Here is a 17,622-nt window from a genome sequence, read left to right as displayed (position 1 = left end):
CAGGTGCTCCCTCTTACTTCCTTGAATGTCTTTGGGAAGTTCCTACAGTTCGTTCAGTCTAATTTCTCACCCTTCCCAGGAGAAATCCTCTGCTGCAACCAGCCTCTCTGTTCCCATAATCCCTTGCTACTTCAGGTGTGTTCCCTGGACCAGCAGCAGCAGTGGCAGTGGCATCACCTGGGAGCTTGTTAGAAATGTAGAACTCTGGTCCCATCCAGACTGGCTGGCTCAGAATCTGCATTTTAACAAGAGCGCCAGGTAATTTACACATTGTAGTTTGAGAGGCATTGCCCTAATACGCAGAGTTTTCCTTGTTATCTCCTAGTTTAAAATGCCTGCCCTCCCAGCTACTTTTATTTATCTACTTCCTACTTGTCCTTCAAAGCTTAGCTTTGACCCCTCTCCCATCTGCTAGGTCCCTAATGTTTATTCCCTCCACCTTACCCCTATAGGTCATGACTTTTCAAATTTAAATGTTGAATGTTTCATTGTTCAAATGGTTCAAGTATTACTAGTCTAACTATTAAGATTACATCTTCCCCCAAAGCGCCTTGCACAGGCTTTGCACAAAGTAGGAATTGTTTGATTCATCAAAATCTGTTTCCTGCTTGAAAGCTGTCCTTTTAGCCCTGTCATGTCTCTTTAAGCTGCTTCTGCCTCAAAAAGAGCTTCCCTGAGTTTTTGTCTTCTCAACACCTGAGGTAAATCTCCACCCACTCCAGAGATTTTCTGAAGGCCTGACTATTCTCTGTAACCTAGTGGGTTCCAACCAAACCACAACCCCCAAAAGGCATAAAAAGTAAAAAAGAAAACCAAACAAAAAACCCCCAGCCTAACCAATTGTGAATATTGACTTCGTACAAAAAAGTTTCCCTAATTTTTTAATTTGAAGTTATTTGGGGGCACCTGGTGGCTCAGTCAGTTAAGCATCCAACTCGTGGTTTCAGCTCAGGTCATGATCTCAGGATCGTGGGGTTGAGCCCTCCATCGGGCTCTGTGCTCAGCTTGGAGTCTGCTTGTCTCTCTCCTTCTGCTCCTCCCCCTCACACCCCACCATAAATAAAAATAAAATCTTTTTTAAAAATAAATTATTTGGGGACACCTAGGCAGCTCAGTGGTTAAGCGCCTGCCTTCAGCCCAGGGCGTGATCCTGGAGTCCCGGAATCGAGTTCCACATCAGGCTCCCTGCATGGAGCCTGCTTCTCTCCCTGCCTATGTCTCTGCCTCTCTCTTTCTCTGTGTCTCTCGAGAATAAATAAATCTTAAAAAAAAGAAATTATTTGTGCTGGGAATTTTTAAAAATAAATTTACTTTCGGGGATGGTATTTTTTTCCTGCTTCACCATGGTGCTCACGGGAAACTCAGGATTGTCAGTGGCTCTCTACTGGGATGTGCCATGCAGTGTTCTCTCTTTTACGGCCCCAGACCCTGAGACAAAAGACACATCTTTGAGGCTACCATCTCCCCAAATTCCAGGAGGAGCTGGGGGCACACATCTTAACTACCTATAAATACCCAAACCCATCCAGGGACTATCAGGTCTCTCCTAAGGCTTGGCACAAGGGAGTGTAGGAAGAAGAGCAGGGATTCCATGCTGATTTTCAACCTCGTGGTTTCCTTTCTGTGTCAACTCTTCCTACCTTGAACATCTTGTAATTCTATCCAGACTCTGTATGTCCTTCAAGGCTATTCTTTTTTTTTTTTAATTTTATTTATTTATGATAGTCACAGAGAGAGAGAGAGAGAGAGAGAGAGAGAGAGGCAGAAACATAGGCAGAGGGAGAGGCAGGCTCCATGCACCGGGAGCCCGATGTGGGATTCGATCCCGGGTCTCCAGGATCGCGCCCTGGGCCAAAGGCAGGCGCCAAACCGCTGCGCCACCCAGGGATCCCAAGGCTATTCTTTATGGTATCAGCTTTCAATTCAAAAGTACCCAGGTTCTGCCAGCTCAAAAGCCCTTTCCTCAAAGCTATTGTCGATGGGCATCAAGTCATTTTGATGTTCACTGGGAGTCAAATGGCTTGTTTCTTTTCTTTGAGCAGAAGCCTATGCTACCACATATGGTGGTAGACAAAGAATTGGGGTCAAATAAATTGCTGGAGGAAAACAAATTAATATCAGATTCCTACTCTGCTACATATGTGTTTGGTGTGATATAGGAGTAGCTTTCTGCATTCCATGTAGATGGGCAACCACATAGGACATTTTGGACTTTTGCATGATCACATTGGCAGTGGTTGACCTATAGCTAGCAAAGACTGCCACTTCAGAGGGCCTGTGGGCAAGACACTTGCCTGGGAAAGAAGACTGTGGTGAAGGAAGCCTTCTGTGGCTTGGTTCATTTCATGCATTTCCTTAATGAAACTCTCTCCTGGGCATGGAGCTGATTCAGTTACCACACAACCCTCGGGTAGGGCCAAGAAACATAGCATGGGCTTTACTGTTCTCCCATATCTTCAAACTCAGAGCCCAGCCCAATAGGAACTATTTCACCTCAGACACCTCTGTTTGAGGCTTGGTGAAGGGAATCAGTTAAACTAATGAAACTGTTTAAATCAAACCACCACGGACTTGCTTTGTATTTTTGAGATACCATAATTTATTTTAATTCAATGTAGGAAACAGTTTATTTAAAGAACCAAATCCGTCCAAGGTACCCACACACACATAGGCCTTTGATGCTACAAATATAGTAGGGGGAATTTGGGTTTGTTTTGGTAAAGGCCTGATGGACAGGGAGCTCCTGTCTGCCATCCCCAGTCACTTTTCTCCACCCCCACTGGAAATGCCAACTACCTCATTCCCAGGCCTCAGTGTCTCAGAAGCGTGGAAGCCATCTACTCAGAGGTAGTGAGTGTGCTCACAAGCTCATTCCTGTGTGCTGGCATAGAAATGGAGGGATGCCCGAGAAAGCAAAAAGATGAGAAAAGGACTAGCACCTCCTGCCACATGTCTTCTTTCTGTGCTCTTTGCTGGGTCGGGGGTGGGGGGAGAGGGGAAGAGCACACTCTTCCTCAGTATTCCTCCTTTGCACACTTTGGATAAGCAGTGTTTTCACTTTTATTTGCCGATCAATAAACCCAAGGGTAGGTCTTGTCTGTTCCCAGAGATAAAGAACTGCATGCATAACTGGTCTTTATCCAGCCAACCTAGCACAGTTTTTCTTTGTTTTTTGCAGTGTTTCTGAGAGATAAGAGGAAACCACCCAGACATGATGCATGACCGGGGAGGTTTTAAAATACTTTATAAACTCGTGCTCTATTCTGAGCAAATTGTTTTGTTATAGAATAATTTACCCATGGATTAGGGGTGGAAAGAAAGGAAGAGGGCACCACATGTAATCTAAGTTGATTTTTTTCCCCTGCATTTAAAATAAGCAGATGAACACATACGCAGAGAGAGAGAGAGAGAGAGAGAGAACATGAATAAATGTTCAACTGAGGAAAGAATAAACTGATTTTCAAAGTAGTAGCATAGAAGTAAGAGAGAGAGAGAGAACATGAATAAATGTTCAACTGAGGAAAGAATAAGCTGATTTTCAAATTAGTAGCATAGAAGTAAGATAAGGAGAATTTTAGTACTTCAAATGAATACATACCCCGAAAATTCAATGACCTTATCTACAAAAACTGTTTCTGTCATATGGATTCAAGACCAGTATTGGCAAGCAGGACCTAAGTTCAGTTGAAGAGCCAGATATATTGCCAGGAAAATGTGGGCTGGGACCAGGTTAGAGTCCTATTAAATCCATGCCGTTCGAGGTTCTTAGTGGGTTTCTGAGAGCAAGCCAGTCAGGAGGGGTTGATATGAGACTGGGGACGGAAGCTATAAAGTAGAGTAAGACTCAGTGCAAGATGTTTTTATTTTTTTAAGATGTTTTTAATAGCAAATGAAAATTTGGGGTAGCAATTTGAGTGGATATAGGACAGGAGATCATTTAGGAGAAATTTGCTGGTCAGCTCTGGAAAGACCCAAGTCTGAGCCTTGAAATGATGGCGAAAATGCCTGGGAAGATAGAGCCTTCAGGAATTTTGGGCAGAAAGGAGTACAGCCAACAGACAAAGATAGATTGCTAATAGAAAGAAAATTGAAGTTGCAAGCCACGACATCATTATTTCTGAGCAACCAGATAGAAAATAGAATAGTAAAGTCTTAGTGAAGCTAAACAGTGCTTCCTTGTCTGTGTTATATACTCTGCATTACTGTTTCTTTCCACCCTTAGGCTCAGGAACTTAAATTGCTCTATGGTAGACTATTGGCTATATCTCATCTCCAGTGCTGGATAGTAAGTTCCATGTAGGGAAAAAATAAGTCCTGGGTTTTGTAGAATTTCCGCCATAATACTGAGTATAGGGCCTTACTAGAATAGTAGCCCAGTAAGTGTTAATTGGCAGAAATAATTAATGAACAGACTCCTCTCTATGTAATTAATTTCCCAAATTAAATGCTAGATTTGAGGAAAGCAAAACCTGTATTATATTTTGCCCGTTTCATGTTGGGTAAATCAGAGGAGCAAAACCCTGCAAGGAAAGAAAAAAAGAAAAGGGGGGGGTGGGGGGAGGGCGGGAAAGAAAAAAATCATTCGTACTTTATTTCAGAAGTAATTGGTGAGTATAATGGTAGGTATCAGGCAGAAAGATTTGATGTGTGAGCCTTAGGAGAGAGACCAAAATCCAATGGACTTTTCCTTTCTTTTCTTTTTTTTTTTTTGCTCTATTTTTATTGAAGTTCGATTTGCCAACATATAGTATAACACCCAGTGCTCATCCCATCAAGTGCCTTCCTCAGTGCCTATCACTCAGTTACCCCAACCCCCTACCCACCTCCCCTTCCACAACCCTTTGTTCATTTCCCAGAGTTAGGGGTCTTTCATGGCTTGTCACCCTCTCTAATTTTTCCCACTCAGTTCCCCTCCTTTCCCTTATAATCCCTTTCAGTATTTCTTATATTCCTCGTATGAATGAAACCATATGATGATTGTCCTTCTCCGATTGACTTACTTCACTCAGCATAATACCCTCCAGTTCCATCCGCGTTGAAGCAAATGGTGGGTATTCGTCCTTTCTGATGGCTGAGTAATATTCCATTGTATATATGTACCACATCTTCTTTATCCATTCATCTGCCAATTGGCTTTTCCTTGATCTTAGATTCATTTAATCAGGCTGAGGCTGAATTGCAGGTGATTTTTGGAGGAGCAAATGGGGGGTTGGGCAGTGGCCAGTCACTCTAACTAGTACTTTTCTGGTGCAGGTCTGTATTTTTGGAAGGTTGGCTTTATAAGAACAGAGGTCTTGTTCCTTGTCATACCTCCAGGATCTAGAACAGCTTTTCTGCCATACAGTAGAGGCTTAAGAAATAACTAAGGAAGGAAGGGAAAGAGGGAAAGCTCCGCTTCTCATGCCTGTAAAAACCTGGCACTTAATTACTCCCAAAGACCCTGTCAGGTTCTGTGTTAGGAACTAAGGATACCAAGAAGGTGAGATGCCACAGTCTTTGCCCTCCAATAACTGATCGTCTAGTAGAGAGAGACGGAGACAGAGACATAACACACCAGGAGGTAAATGCTCCCCCAAAGAGTCATGGTGACCTAGGAGGAGTGAGCCCAATGGAGCTGGGAGCATCTCATCTGCTCAGAGGCAGAGTGGGGGGAAGGGCTGAAAACCTCTTGAACCTGAGCAGAATCCTAATAAACTCAACAATGCTTTGTAGGCTTGAGAACATCTCCATCTCTATAGTCCTAAAACAGACTGTGGGTAGAGTGAGTAAAATGTGGAAGGCTGCACGTCATTGCATTTTAGCCATTCTCTCTATTCAGAGTCATTGTGATTTTGAAAGTGATATTGCTTTAGTACTTACAGGACTTTGGTCTTGGTCTGGGAATGCAAAGGCTACAGTGAGTTCCTGCCATGCAGCAGCTTGTCCAAAACTGGCTTTAGGGATCCCTGGGTGGCGCAGCGGTTTAACGCCTGCCTTTGGCCCAGGGCGCGATCCTGGAGACCCGGGATCGAATCCCACGTCAGGCTCCCGGTGCATGGAGCCTGCTTCTCCCTCTGCCTATGTCTCTGCCTCTCTCTCTCTCTCTCTCTCTCTGTGTGACTATCATAAAAAAACAAAACAAAACAAAACTGGCTTTACAAGCATAGCCTGAATGACACAAACCGAAGGCCCACTGTCTGGGCCAGGCCTGCGTGGCACACTGAGAGTGACAGCTTTGTTAAGGATAATCCGTTAGGCCTGGTCTTTGTTCTTCTCTGTGCAATTTCTTGTTCCTTTGACAAGGATTACTGATATAACCGCTCTAAAGTGAGCTTTGCGTTTTAGAAAAGCCTACAGTGATAAAAGTGTGTATTTCCCATCAACACAGCAGATTTTCTGAAGAGGGTGGATAAACTTGACAACAAAGAGAGAATCGGTTGTTAAAAAGTTACTGCTGGCTAAGCTTATTTACATAGAGGAAAAGGATCTGGGGAATATGCTGATGGTCTTTAATGAGAAAACCCAGTGTCCGTGAAAAAAAGATCCTGATTTGACTTCTGATTGATTCTTCTTGATTTCCTTCCTCAGGTGCTGACCCCAGCACAGATCAAATCAATTTGCCAGGCAATTCTGGACTCTGGGAAGCAGTATGCCATGAAAAAGAGAAAACCATTCCCCCTGATGTATTCTTACTATGGAACTGAATACTTGGGTGAGTGTAAGTGTTGGCAAAGGCCTGCAGGAAGAAGAAAGTCTCTAAGATCCTCATGGACTAAAAACTAGAAGGTTTTGTTTTATGATATAGGTCATCACCATTTGACAATGAACACTTTAAAATGCCATTTAAGGACAAATATTGGGGGTGCCTGGGTGGCTCAGTTGGTTAAGCATCTGCTTTGTCTCAGGTCATGATTCCGGGGTCCTAGGATCAAGCCCCACATGTGGCTCTCTGCTCAGTGGGGAGTCTGCCTCTCCTTCTCCCTCCCCTGCCCCACTCATGCTCTGTTTCTCTCTCTTCCTCCCTCTGTCTCTCTCTCTCTCTCTCTCACTTACCCTTGCTCTCAAATAAAATCTTTTAAAAAATAAAATAAAAACAAATATTGATAGATGCTACAAATCACAATTTAATGTTTGTTCTCATAGTCTAACAGAAAGGTAGCTATTTTAATGATTGCTTGCACTAGAGACTAAAATCCTTATTCTGAATGGTGAGTTCATTGGCTGAATTCCACCAAAAGTTGGCCAACTGTTTACACACTGGTTGCCAATAGTGTCTCTGCAGAGGGAAACAGGATGAAGCCACTAACATTTTCAAGTGTTTAATATTTGTGGATTAATAGCAGACTACTGAGTCATAATGGCTACTTTTGTGATATGAGGCATGTAAAGTGATAATTAGTTACTTTCTTTTTTAATCTTTCAGTAGCTCCCCAAACTCCCAAGCATGAGTCATGCAAGGCCCTTTGGAGATCACCTGCTCCCTTCTCCAAACTCAAGCTTTCTCTCTCTCCCTTTTCTGACTCTGTCCTGTATAATGTCCTACAAGCAAAGTGCTCTCATGTCTTCAAAATCTTTGTGCCCGTTCCTCTTGCCTAGAATGCCTGGCCTCCCTTAGTCCCTTCAACTATCTGTAATATGTACACCTAGACTTCAAGACTGATCAAACAGCATCAGAGCTACTGAGAAACTTTGTGTTTTTGGAAAAAGAGTTTATTGAATCCTCTCTGGAGAAACATTCACATCTTTCAGGTTTTACCCTAAAGCAAAATTGGTTAGTGTCAGGTCACCTTGCCATACTTTTATTGGAGCCCTTATCATGTCACATTGTAATTAGTGGCTTGCCTGTCCAGCCACGTCAGCAGGCTTTGTGCACCATCAGGATGAGGGCTTTTGCTCACTTACCTTTGTGATCCCTAGAAATTTACCAAGAGCCTGTACATAATGAAGGTACCCAACTTCAGCAGTGAGCTTATAGACTAGTAGTTCTCTGAGAGATTTCTCAAGGAATCTTTAAGTTCCTATCTGAATTTCTCTAGAATCAGACCTTGAGACAAAGACTTGAGTATAAATGGTGTATTTGGGAGATGGTCCTAGAAAGTGTTGATAGAGGAATGAGGAAGTGAGACAGAGTAGATAAAAAGGTTAATAGAGGATGTAATAGTGAGCAACTGTGGATAGCTGAGGCTTGGTTCCACTGGGGACCCTGAAGACCATCTAGAACATGCCTCAATTGTCCCACCCAAATGGTGAGGTAGCTGGGATATTCATCCATCAGCTCCTTGCTTCATGGGTCAAGGGCTGCTCCCAGACCTGTTAATTCCCAAGGACTTTAGTCCTGCACCTGTGGGCTGGGCATATCCCTGTGGCTAGAGAAAGCCTCAAGCAGAATGAGAGATGCTTGAGGTAGAAGGTAGAAGGAGAGGTGCACCAGAATGGTGAGTGTGGGCGAGGTGATGGGCAGGGCATGGGCAGTGTCTGCTAGAGTTCCTTAAGAGAAGTATTCCTTTCATTTTTTTCCATCTTCTTAGAGAAATTAACATTCTAGACATTTGCATGTATAGCACAAACCAGATTGCTATCTACTGCATAAATATTTTCCTGGAAAGCTTTTTTACCTAACAAATTAAAATCCAGTGAAAGAAAGGTAACTTCAAGTGTTATGACTAAATTTTAGGAAGAATTGGTTTTTAAAAGATTTTATTTATTTGAGAGAGACAGTGAGGGCGAGTGGGGGGAGGGGCAGTGGGAGAGGGGAGAGAAAATCTCAGGCAGACTCCCTGCTGAATGCAGAGCCCATCTCAGGGCTTGATCTCAGGACCCTGAGATCACGACCTGAGCCGAAACCGAGAGTCGGACACTTAGTCAACTGAGCTACCCAGGCACCCCAGAAGAATCCTTTTTGACTGAATAAAACTGTAAGGCCATTTCTGGGTGGCCTGAGTGCAAAGATAAAGCTTAACCGTTATGGAGTTGAGTTTAAAGGAGACGTTTTCAGAATATCTTGACCCCAGCACCACCCACCAGTCAACTTTCTCTACTCATTAGGAATGAGTGAAAACTTCTAGAGGGCTAGGCTGACTTTTTTTTTACCTTTGTTAAGCTAGCTCCTTCTCCAAAAGCAGGCTTAGGCCTTTGTTAGTACAGTACCCTATGCTGGAACACAATACCTAGGAAGACTTTGCTCAGATGATACTACCTGTTTTGAACCTCCAGCACTTCTTGCACTCCTTCCTTGGTTCTCTTTTAGCTGCTGGTACACATCTCCAATAATAGCATTTATCGTTTCATATTCTGATTATTTATTTACAAGTCTGACTTTCTCACTATACTGGATGGGGAGGTCTTCAAGAGCATAAACGAAGTCACATGCATCTGTGTATCCTCAAGGTGTAGACAATGCCCAGTACACAGTGCTAACTGTGCAAGATTAAGGAATTAATACCAATTATTAGTGTTTAACTTTAGAGAAGAAAGGATTTAGTTTGTTCATTCGTCTATCTTCAGTACCTAGAACAGTAAAAGCTATTGATAAATTACAAAGTCAAAAAAATCTTTGCCTAAAACAGGGGTTGTCGCTAATTTTTTTTCCATAAAGGGATAGATAATAAATATTTTAGGCTTTGTGGGCTATAAGGTCTTTGTCACAAATACAGCTCAGCCATTGTAGCACAAAAGCTGCTGTCTATAGCTATAGCTGTAGCAGCTATGGACAACACTTAAATGAATGTGGCTCTATTTCACTAAAACTCTATTTGCAAAAAACAGGCAGTGAGTCAGATTTGACCCACAGGCCGTAGTTTACTGATCCCTGTTCTAACATATGTCCCCCAGAAGTCTAGATCTTGGGCAACTTTATTATCATATTTCTGTGTCTGCTTTCAAGTAATATTGCCATTCATTTTTTATACTATGATTGTTTTTTCACTAAATTAAATGAGCTGTCCTTCCAATCGTGTGAACTAATTATGCTTTGTTGATATAGGAGCAGCTCACGGCCTGTCGTCCATTCTCCAGATGCTTCTTTCTTACCATGAGCACCTCAAGCCCTCAGATCAGGAGCTGGTATGGCAGAGTGTGGACTTCCTCATGGAGCAGGAACAGAACTGCAACTGGCCACCTGAGCTCGGCGAGGCCATCGAGAGAGAGAACGAGCTGGTGCACTGGTGCCATGGCGCCCCAGGTCTCACCCACATTATTATCTGAAAACATTGCCTTTCACTGGGCTTAGCCAAAGAGAGGTGTCTTTTCTGAGGAGTGAGAGTATTTTTCACCTTATGTCATTACTTTATGAGATACAAAAGTCAAGATGAAACTTGTCAAAGCTAAAAAAAAGTCTTGATCTGCAAAGGATCTTCAGAAATGATCCTGTAGTTTTAAAAATATATGACCTATATCTATTTGTATATAAATTAAACTAGCACTGTCCAATAAAATATAAGCCACATATAAAATCAAGTTTTTAGTAGCCCCACTAAAAATGTAAACAGAAACAGGTAAAATGAATCTTAATAATATATTTTTTATAACCCAGCATGCCCCAAGTATTATTTCAACATGCAACCAATTTAAAACCTGAGCTGTTTCACATGTTTTTCATAGTAGAGTCTTTGAAAGCCAGTGTATATTTTATGTTAATACCCCATCTCAGTTCAGATTAGCCACAGGGCAAGTGCTCAGTGGCTGCATCGAACAATGTAGGTCTGGAGGCTGGTAATTCAAAATATGGTCCCTGGACAAGTGGCATGGGCTGTATGGGAGCTGGTTAGAAGTGCAGAATATCAGGCCCTACCCCAGAAGCACTGAATCAGAATCAGTTAACAAGATTCCCACGTGATTTATATGCACATTAAGGTTTGAGATGCACTATTACATAATTCTTCTTCAAATGAGGATTTCCATCATCACCTAATAAAAAGTCTAGAGAACTGAGAAGACATCTGCAGTGTACTCTCTGGAATTGAGCCTAGAAACTCTATCAGACTCCATCATTTTTTTCCTTCCTTCCTTTCTTTCTTTCTTTCTTTCTTTCTTTCTTTCTTTCTTTCTTTCTTTCTTTCTTTTTTTTTTTAAATCCCATCACACTGTTAATTAGGCCTTCTGAGAAGGAGCAATTTGAAAGAAGCTAAATTCAAATAAATCAATTAATTTCAGTTGATTGGCCAGGGGAGAGAGATAAAATACCAAAATAACAAAAATTTTGGATTAGGAGTGGATTTAATTTTCAAGGCTATGCTTCAGTGCCATGAGCAGAGCTTTAAAATATATTTGATTCTTCTTTAGTTTGCGACCTGATTTTCATTACTTCCTTTCCCCTCCTTATCTAATTAATGTTCTATAATCCAGCTGCAATTTCAGTTTTTCTTTGGTACAGTTTGAGTTGAAGAATAACATACATTTTAGCTCATTGGCCATATTTTCTCTGCCTGCCACATTTTACCCAAGGAAGGGACTTCAAAGGCTCCTGTGTGTGCTTGTACCAGTGCCAGGGCATTGTGTCCAACCTAATTCCTGCTGGTGATAATTTGAGCCCATTTCTTCTTGCTTTGAACTTTTTGGAGAAAAACAAGTTATTTACCACTCTGGAAATGATAGCTCTTCATGTTACGCTCAGCACTCCCAAATCCCATTTCCCTTTAATCATTTTCATTGATAGTCACTGTATATCCCCCAAGCACCCCAGAATCCTTGAATTTTGGAGGTATCCCAAGTTAAGTACAGAGTGTTTTAAAGGGACTCAATGTGCTACTAAAAGCCTTGCAAAGGATGGGAAGATAATCCATTAAACTGAGTGACTCCGTCAGTTAATTAATGGGGGTGTCTTGCAGGGCAATTTTTCCATCCTCTTTGTACATCACATTCCTTGTGTAAACCATGTACCATAACAGTATAACATAGGATTTATCACCTTGGGGACTTTATTTGTCCTCGTATCTCATTCATGTTCTCTACCTTGGTAAGATTAAACATAGGTTGCAGAGCAAAATCATTTAACCCATGTAGTCCCTGAACTACCAAAAATAAACCAATTCACAAATGAACAAAGAACCAAATAGGGCCTATTATTTATGCCAACCTGCACTCCCACCTCAAGGGTACTAGTCTTCCTTTTATATGAGATATGCTAAATACAGCATAAGAGTGATTATAAATCTGATAAGTACAGGTTAAAGACCATCAAGTCGGCAACAGTAAACTCTCCCAAAATTCTAAAAAAAGATGACTTAGAAAAATCATTTTCACTTGTTTGAGGAAAATATTTTTTGAGAATGGATTTGTGAACAGAGCAGATGGTTTGGGGCAGCAGACTGATTCTGTGAATAAAAACCCGCCAGAGATAATCCAAATGTGGACCTTCATCAAGGATACCTTATCTCTCCCTATAATTGCTTCCTATTGACTGTCCTTTAGCACACCTCTGTAGGTGACAGACAGCCGTAGTTATCTTTCAGGCAGTGTAGAAATAGTTCTGGCCTCGAAGTTAATAACTTTGGGTTCTAATTGTAGCTCCAACACTAACCACTAAATGACCTTGAGAAAACTGCTTTGTGCCTTTCATGGCTTTGTTTCTTCATCTGTGAAATGAGTATGTTGAGATGGAGCAATGAAAGTCAGTCTTTTTATCACCACAGATCCCCTTTATCCTGTGGATCCTTTCCCTTCCCTAGGGATATGTCCCAAGAGATCTGCAGGCACCCACATTTAGAAATAGGCAGTGTGGCATATAGTTTTTCTCACTAAATGCAATGAAGTATAGCAGGCAGATGCATATGACCTCTTCATAACCTTAATGTTTCTGAAATACAGGATGAGAGTCATTTACAAAATCATTAAAACAAATGCCGTGTCTAAAATAAACTCTAGATTGCATTATGTTACATCATTACTGTGGTAACACTGACAGTGCATTTCCTTTCCTCTGTGTGAAACACAGGTGTGGCTGTTTTTTAAAATCCTTTCTCAAGGGCTCCTGGGTATATGACTTTGAATAGAGAACGAGGGCTTGTCCGGTGCAGGTGTCGTTGGTCACTAAGCTTTGTTGTGTACCGTACAATGCATGCCTCAGTGAAATTACAGACTGCAGAAGAGAACTGCATGGTGATTGCTCCAGTATGTTAAAACTATGCGTGCCAAGTCTAGCTATTGTGAGGCTCTGCTAGATTGTGTGCTTTCGCAGGTTTAGCTTTTTAAACCATATTTCTTAAGTAACAATTTTCCCTCCAGTTGTGTTTGGTAAACACATATATTGTTGCTAACTTAAGTTTCTTATCGGTGCACGATAATTAGTGTTCCGGTGACAAAAATGACACGGTTCTTATCAAAAGCAAAGAAATCCAACATTCCTTTCTTTTAGATTAAGCAGCCTTATTGTGGATTTCAGTAGGTCAGGTTAGAAGACAACAGGTTTAGAAGTCTTTCAAGGTCCCTTCCATGTACTGTTCTGTGATCCAGGCTGCAGGAAGAGACCCTCTGCTCTGGCCAAACCATAGGATCAATAGGTATTAAGCTGCCTTTGGCTAATGACCTGGCACAGTAAGTGGACCATATCACCCCTTCCTGCTTCCACATCTCATCTCTGCTTCTGTGTCAGCCTGTGCTGGGGTGAGAAATGAGACATTATAAAGTCAGCAGATGTTTGTGGAGCCTTTGCCATGTCAAACACCATGCCATAGACTAGGGGAGCAAAAATGAGCAAGATAGAGTTCCCGTCCATGGGTAGTTTGCACGATCCTAGGGAAGGCAGACACAGAAACACAATTTTAATATGATATCCTGTAAGTGCTAAGGTTTGTAAAGGGAATGATGAGGACTCAGAAGAGGGCTTCCGGGTGCCCCTCCAGCCTTAGGAAAGGCTTCCTGGAAGGCAGTAATACCTGAGGTGAGTTGGCCCGGCCAAGAAAGTTGGGAAGATTGTGCCAAGAAAAGTCACTCAGAGGCTTGGAACCAGAGTGGAGGAAGGGGAACTGCAGGTGGTTTGGTTTTACTGAAGTGAAAAGCTTCAAGTAGGTAATGGAGGAGATGTCAGCAGAACAGAGTAGGAGCTGAGACACAAAGGGCTTTTTGTGTCTCCCTGGAGGCCAGCTTCACCTGGCTTCTGAGTAGAGCTGAGAGGCATAGATTACACCACAGAGTTGGTCCATCTTGAGGCACGGAGCTGACTTTTGGGATCCCTGTGTCAGCCAGTCACTGGCTGAAATCTCCTCTCATTTGGCTGAGTGCAAATGTCCCAAGAAGAGGGAGCCATGAGCTTTCTTAGCAGCCAACTCATAGCAACTGGGAGATGTAGCACCTGCCTGTAAGGTAAAAGCAATCCAGCAGAGCACCAAGGGCTCCCAGTTCACTTGGCTATTTCTTCCTCATCTTTGGTAGTCAGGCTAGATAGTGTCACTCCCCTAGTAGGCCTTTCCTGCCTCTAGGTGTGGGTCAGGAGCCTTCCTGTGTGCTTCCATGACAGCTCTATTTCCCTCATGTAACCTAATTAATGCCTCCAGTTAGGTTGTAAACACCATGAAGGGAGAGACTTTTTAAAACCTTAGCACCTATTGCTGTACCTGGTATATAGTAGATGCTCAGTTGATACTTAAACAACCACCAAATCCTTTGAACCCTTTTTTTAAGGTTTAATTTATGTATTCATGAGAGACATACAGAGGCAGAGACATAGGCAGAGGGAGAAGCAGGCTCCCACTGGGGAGCCTGGTGCAAGACTCGATCCCAGGACCCCTGGATCATGATTTGAGCCAAAGCCAGACACTCAACCACTGAACCACTCAGGTACCCCTCTTCTGAGACTTTTATTAACCTCTCTGCCATCTTCCTGCCAACATGATCAGCTCATAGCTACCCCATTGTACTCTCTTGACACCACTGTGGGACATTGTGTCTATAATACTAATCACACCATTAAAAATAAAAACCAACCAATCCACAACAAAATCCCTTCCACTGATTCCCTATGGCCCACAGAACACAGTCTATGCTGCCTAACTGGACTTGTAAAACCATCCATAACATGAACCCAATCTAACTTTCTATCTCCCTGTCCTGTTGGTTAGAACACTATACCTGTGGTCTTCATGTGGATTGTTTGTCCTGCCTCCAAATCTTTGCCCTTATTGATCTTGATGCCTAGAAATGCTGTCTCTAACTCATGTTGGGCCTAGAGTTTCCTATGCATCCTACAAAGTCCTGAAGAAAGCCCTACTTCTAGGCCTCGCCCAACTCTCTCCCTTAGGGAACTTCCACTTTTTTGATCCCTCTAGTGTTATTGACAGCATCATTCATTTTATGTTCCAACAGCATCATGAACTACATGTCCTATTATGTATTAGTCACATGGACAAATTTTTCTCTCTCTTTCTAGACAGTACTTCCTGAAGGTCAAAAATTTTGTTTAAAAAAAAAAATTTTGTTTAGCATCTGTTTTGTATAACCCAAGGCCAAGGCTGGCTACATCATTTGGGGGGCCCAGCACAAGGTGAAAATGCAGCCTTCTTTAAGAAATGGATCATTCATTTCAAGATGGTAACAGCAGAGTATCAAACCCAGCATGAGGTCCTTCTGGAGGCCCTTGAAGACTGTACAGGTCACGTGCCCATGAAGCAAGCCCTGCCTAGGGCTATGTATACAGTAATCAATGACCACTTACAAATGTATGGATACATGAATGAATCAATGTGTAATAAGTTCAATTCTTTTAAAATCATCTTTTAGCTTGTGGGAGATACTTTGTTCCTAGAACGGAAGGACAGTGTGCTGTAGGCAACCATTGTCAGTAGTTGACTGGAAAGCCTTGGTTGAGGAGAGTCTGTTGTTATGTATTAATCATAGGAAGTGTTAGAGGATGAATTCTAAAAGAATAAAATCATAACTCATACAAATATAAAATAAACATATGTCAACAATTTTACTTAGCTCATTAATTAACGAGGGAACCAGAAAGGTATTACAACTAGTTTCAGAGGAAAATCCTAGGAGCTGACATGTTTATGGGCCATTAGGAATGCTGACAAAGATTTGCTTAAAAAATGCAAAACTGGGCAGCCTGGGTGGCTCAGCGGTTTAGCGCTGCCTTCAGCCCAGTGCGTGATCCTGGAGACCCAGGATCAAGTCCCATGTCAGGCTCCCTGCATGGAGCCTGCTTCTCCCTCTACCTGTGTCTCTGCCTCTCTCTCTCTCTCTCTCTCTGTGTGTCTCTCATGAATAAATAAATAAAATCTTTAAAAAAAAAAAAAAAAGCAAAACTGGCTGCTTCCACAAAGGCTGAGGGAAATCAACCTCTACCAGACAGAATGTGGTTTTCTAGGAATAGGAATTATTTGCATTACTATCAGTTGTTCACAAGGTACTTTCTGTCCCCCCAGAGTTGTAAAATAGCCTGGTCAAAAGATAATGAAAGGCACAGATAACTCTGATGAATGAGGTAGTCGAGATACCTACTAAATTCCAGTCTTCCCCACTTTAGGAGAGAGGTGGAGACAATGCAGAAGAAGGATCTTGTGTTACTAATCTCCTCCCAGAATGGGAGCCCCTGGAACTTGGGGGAAATTGTTTTTATTAATAGCTGTCGCTTCTCTTGTTTCTGTTCTTGCCTGTGTAATGGAGATTGCCTCTGTGGAGGAGTTTTGAAGGCAAATGTCTTCCTTTGGAACAATCGAGTAGGGAAGGACTCACTTCACAGCTGGAGTAGAAATCTTGGCCAGGTCCTCTGGGATCCTTGTTGTTTCTGGAAGGACTCCCAGTTTTGCCTTAAGAAAAGGTGTATTGGTATAAGCACTTTAACATTACAAATTCGGAACCTCCGTTGGGGAATGGGCAGACTGTATAAACACGTAGTCATTTCAAATAGCCAGATATGCATAAGGCTTACCAGAGCATGCACCATTAAATATTAACCCATTTGTGAATTATGGATTATATCACTCTATACTTGTTGCTCTTTCTGCAGGGGTCAGTGATGTCTTTGATGTTTCCACAGGAATTGCCTATCTGTTTGCCAAAGCTTATCTGGTTTCCAAAAAACCACAGTACCTTGACACATGTATCCGGTGTGGGGAACTGACATGGCAAAAAGGTCTGCTAAAGAAAGGACCAGGGATTTGCCACGGTGTAGCTGGCAGTGCCTATGTTTTCCTGCTGCTCTACCGGCTCACGGGAAACTCTAAATACATCTACCGAGCCCAAAGGTCAGCTGATCTTTGCATGTATTTTTTTCTAAACGTTAATCAAATTCATGTTCTGAACAGGTAAGAGTCACATAGCTGGAAAAGTGAAAAAAGACATACATCAGCTGTGTACTCTAGCAATTGGGTTCTCTTCTCAGGTGACGATCAGGGTTCACAGTTTCTTAGTTAACTTGGAGATACTCTGTGTATATATACAAGCGAATGTACTATATATAAAGTTTCATCCCTCTTTTTTTATACAAGTGGTGTAGCACCTTGCTCTCTTAATGATTACCCTAAATCAGCACATAAGCAACTCATTTTTATTGTTGCATAGTTTTACATTCTATAAATGAACCAGAGTTTAGTTACTAGGTCCCATGTAAAAGGATATGTGCATTTTTGCCAGTATTTTGCATTATGAATAATGCTATCATGAATAACCTTGCACATGTACCATTTTGCACATGTATGGGTATAT

General features: G+C 42.1%; 1 protein-coding gene across 1 annotated transcript in view; it reads left to right on the top strand.

Moving 5' to 3' along the window:
* The window catches only part of LANCL3 (LanC like family member 3), a 102,660-nt gene that overhangs the window by 69,343 nt on the left and 15,695 nt on the right, over positions 1 to 17,622 (top strand). Inside the window, exons 2-4 of the mRNA XM_072818268.1 lie at positions 6,568 to 6,691; positions 9,962 to 10,159; positions 16,955 to 17,162. Coding sequence (XP_072674369.1) covers positions 6,568 to 6,691; positions 9,962 to 10,159; positions 16,955 to 17,162 — 530 coding nt within the window. The remainder of the gene's footprint in view (positions 1 to 6,567; positions 6,692 to 9,961; positions 10,160 to 16,954; positions 17,163 to 17,622) is intronic.

Source organism: Canis lupus, chromosome X (assembly GCF_048164855.1).
Source record: "Canis lupus baileyi chromosome X, mCanLup2.hap1, whole genome shotgun sequence".
Taxonomy (NCBI): domain Eukaryota; kingdom Metazoa; phylum Chordata; class Mammalia; order Carnivora; family Canidae; genus Canis; species Canis lupus.
This window is presented reverse-complemented; position numbering and strand designations above follow the sequence as displayed.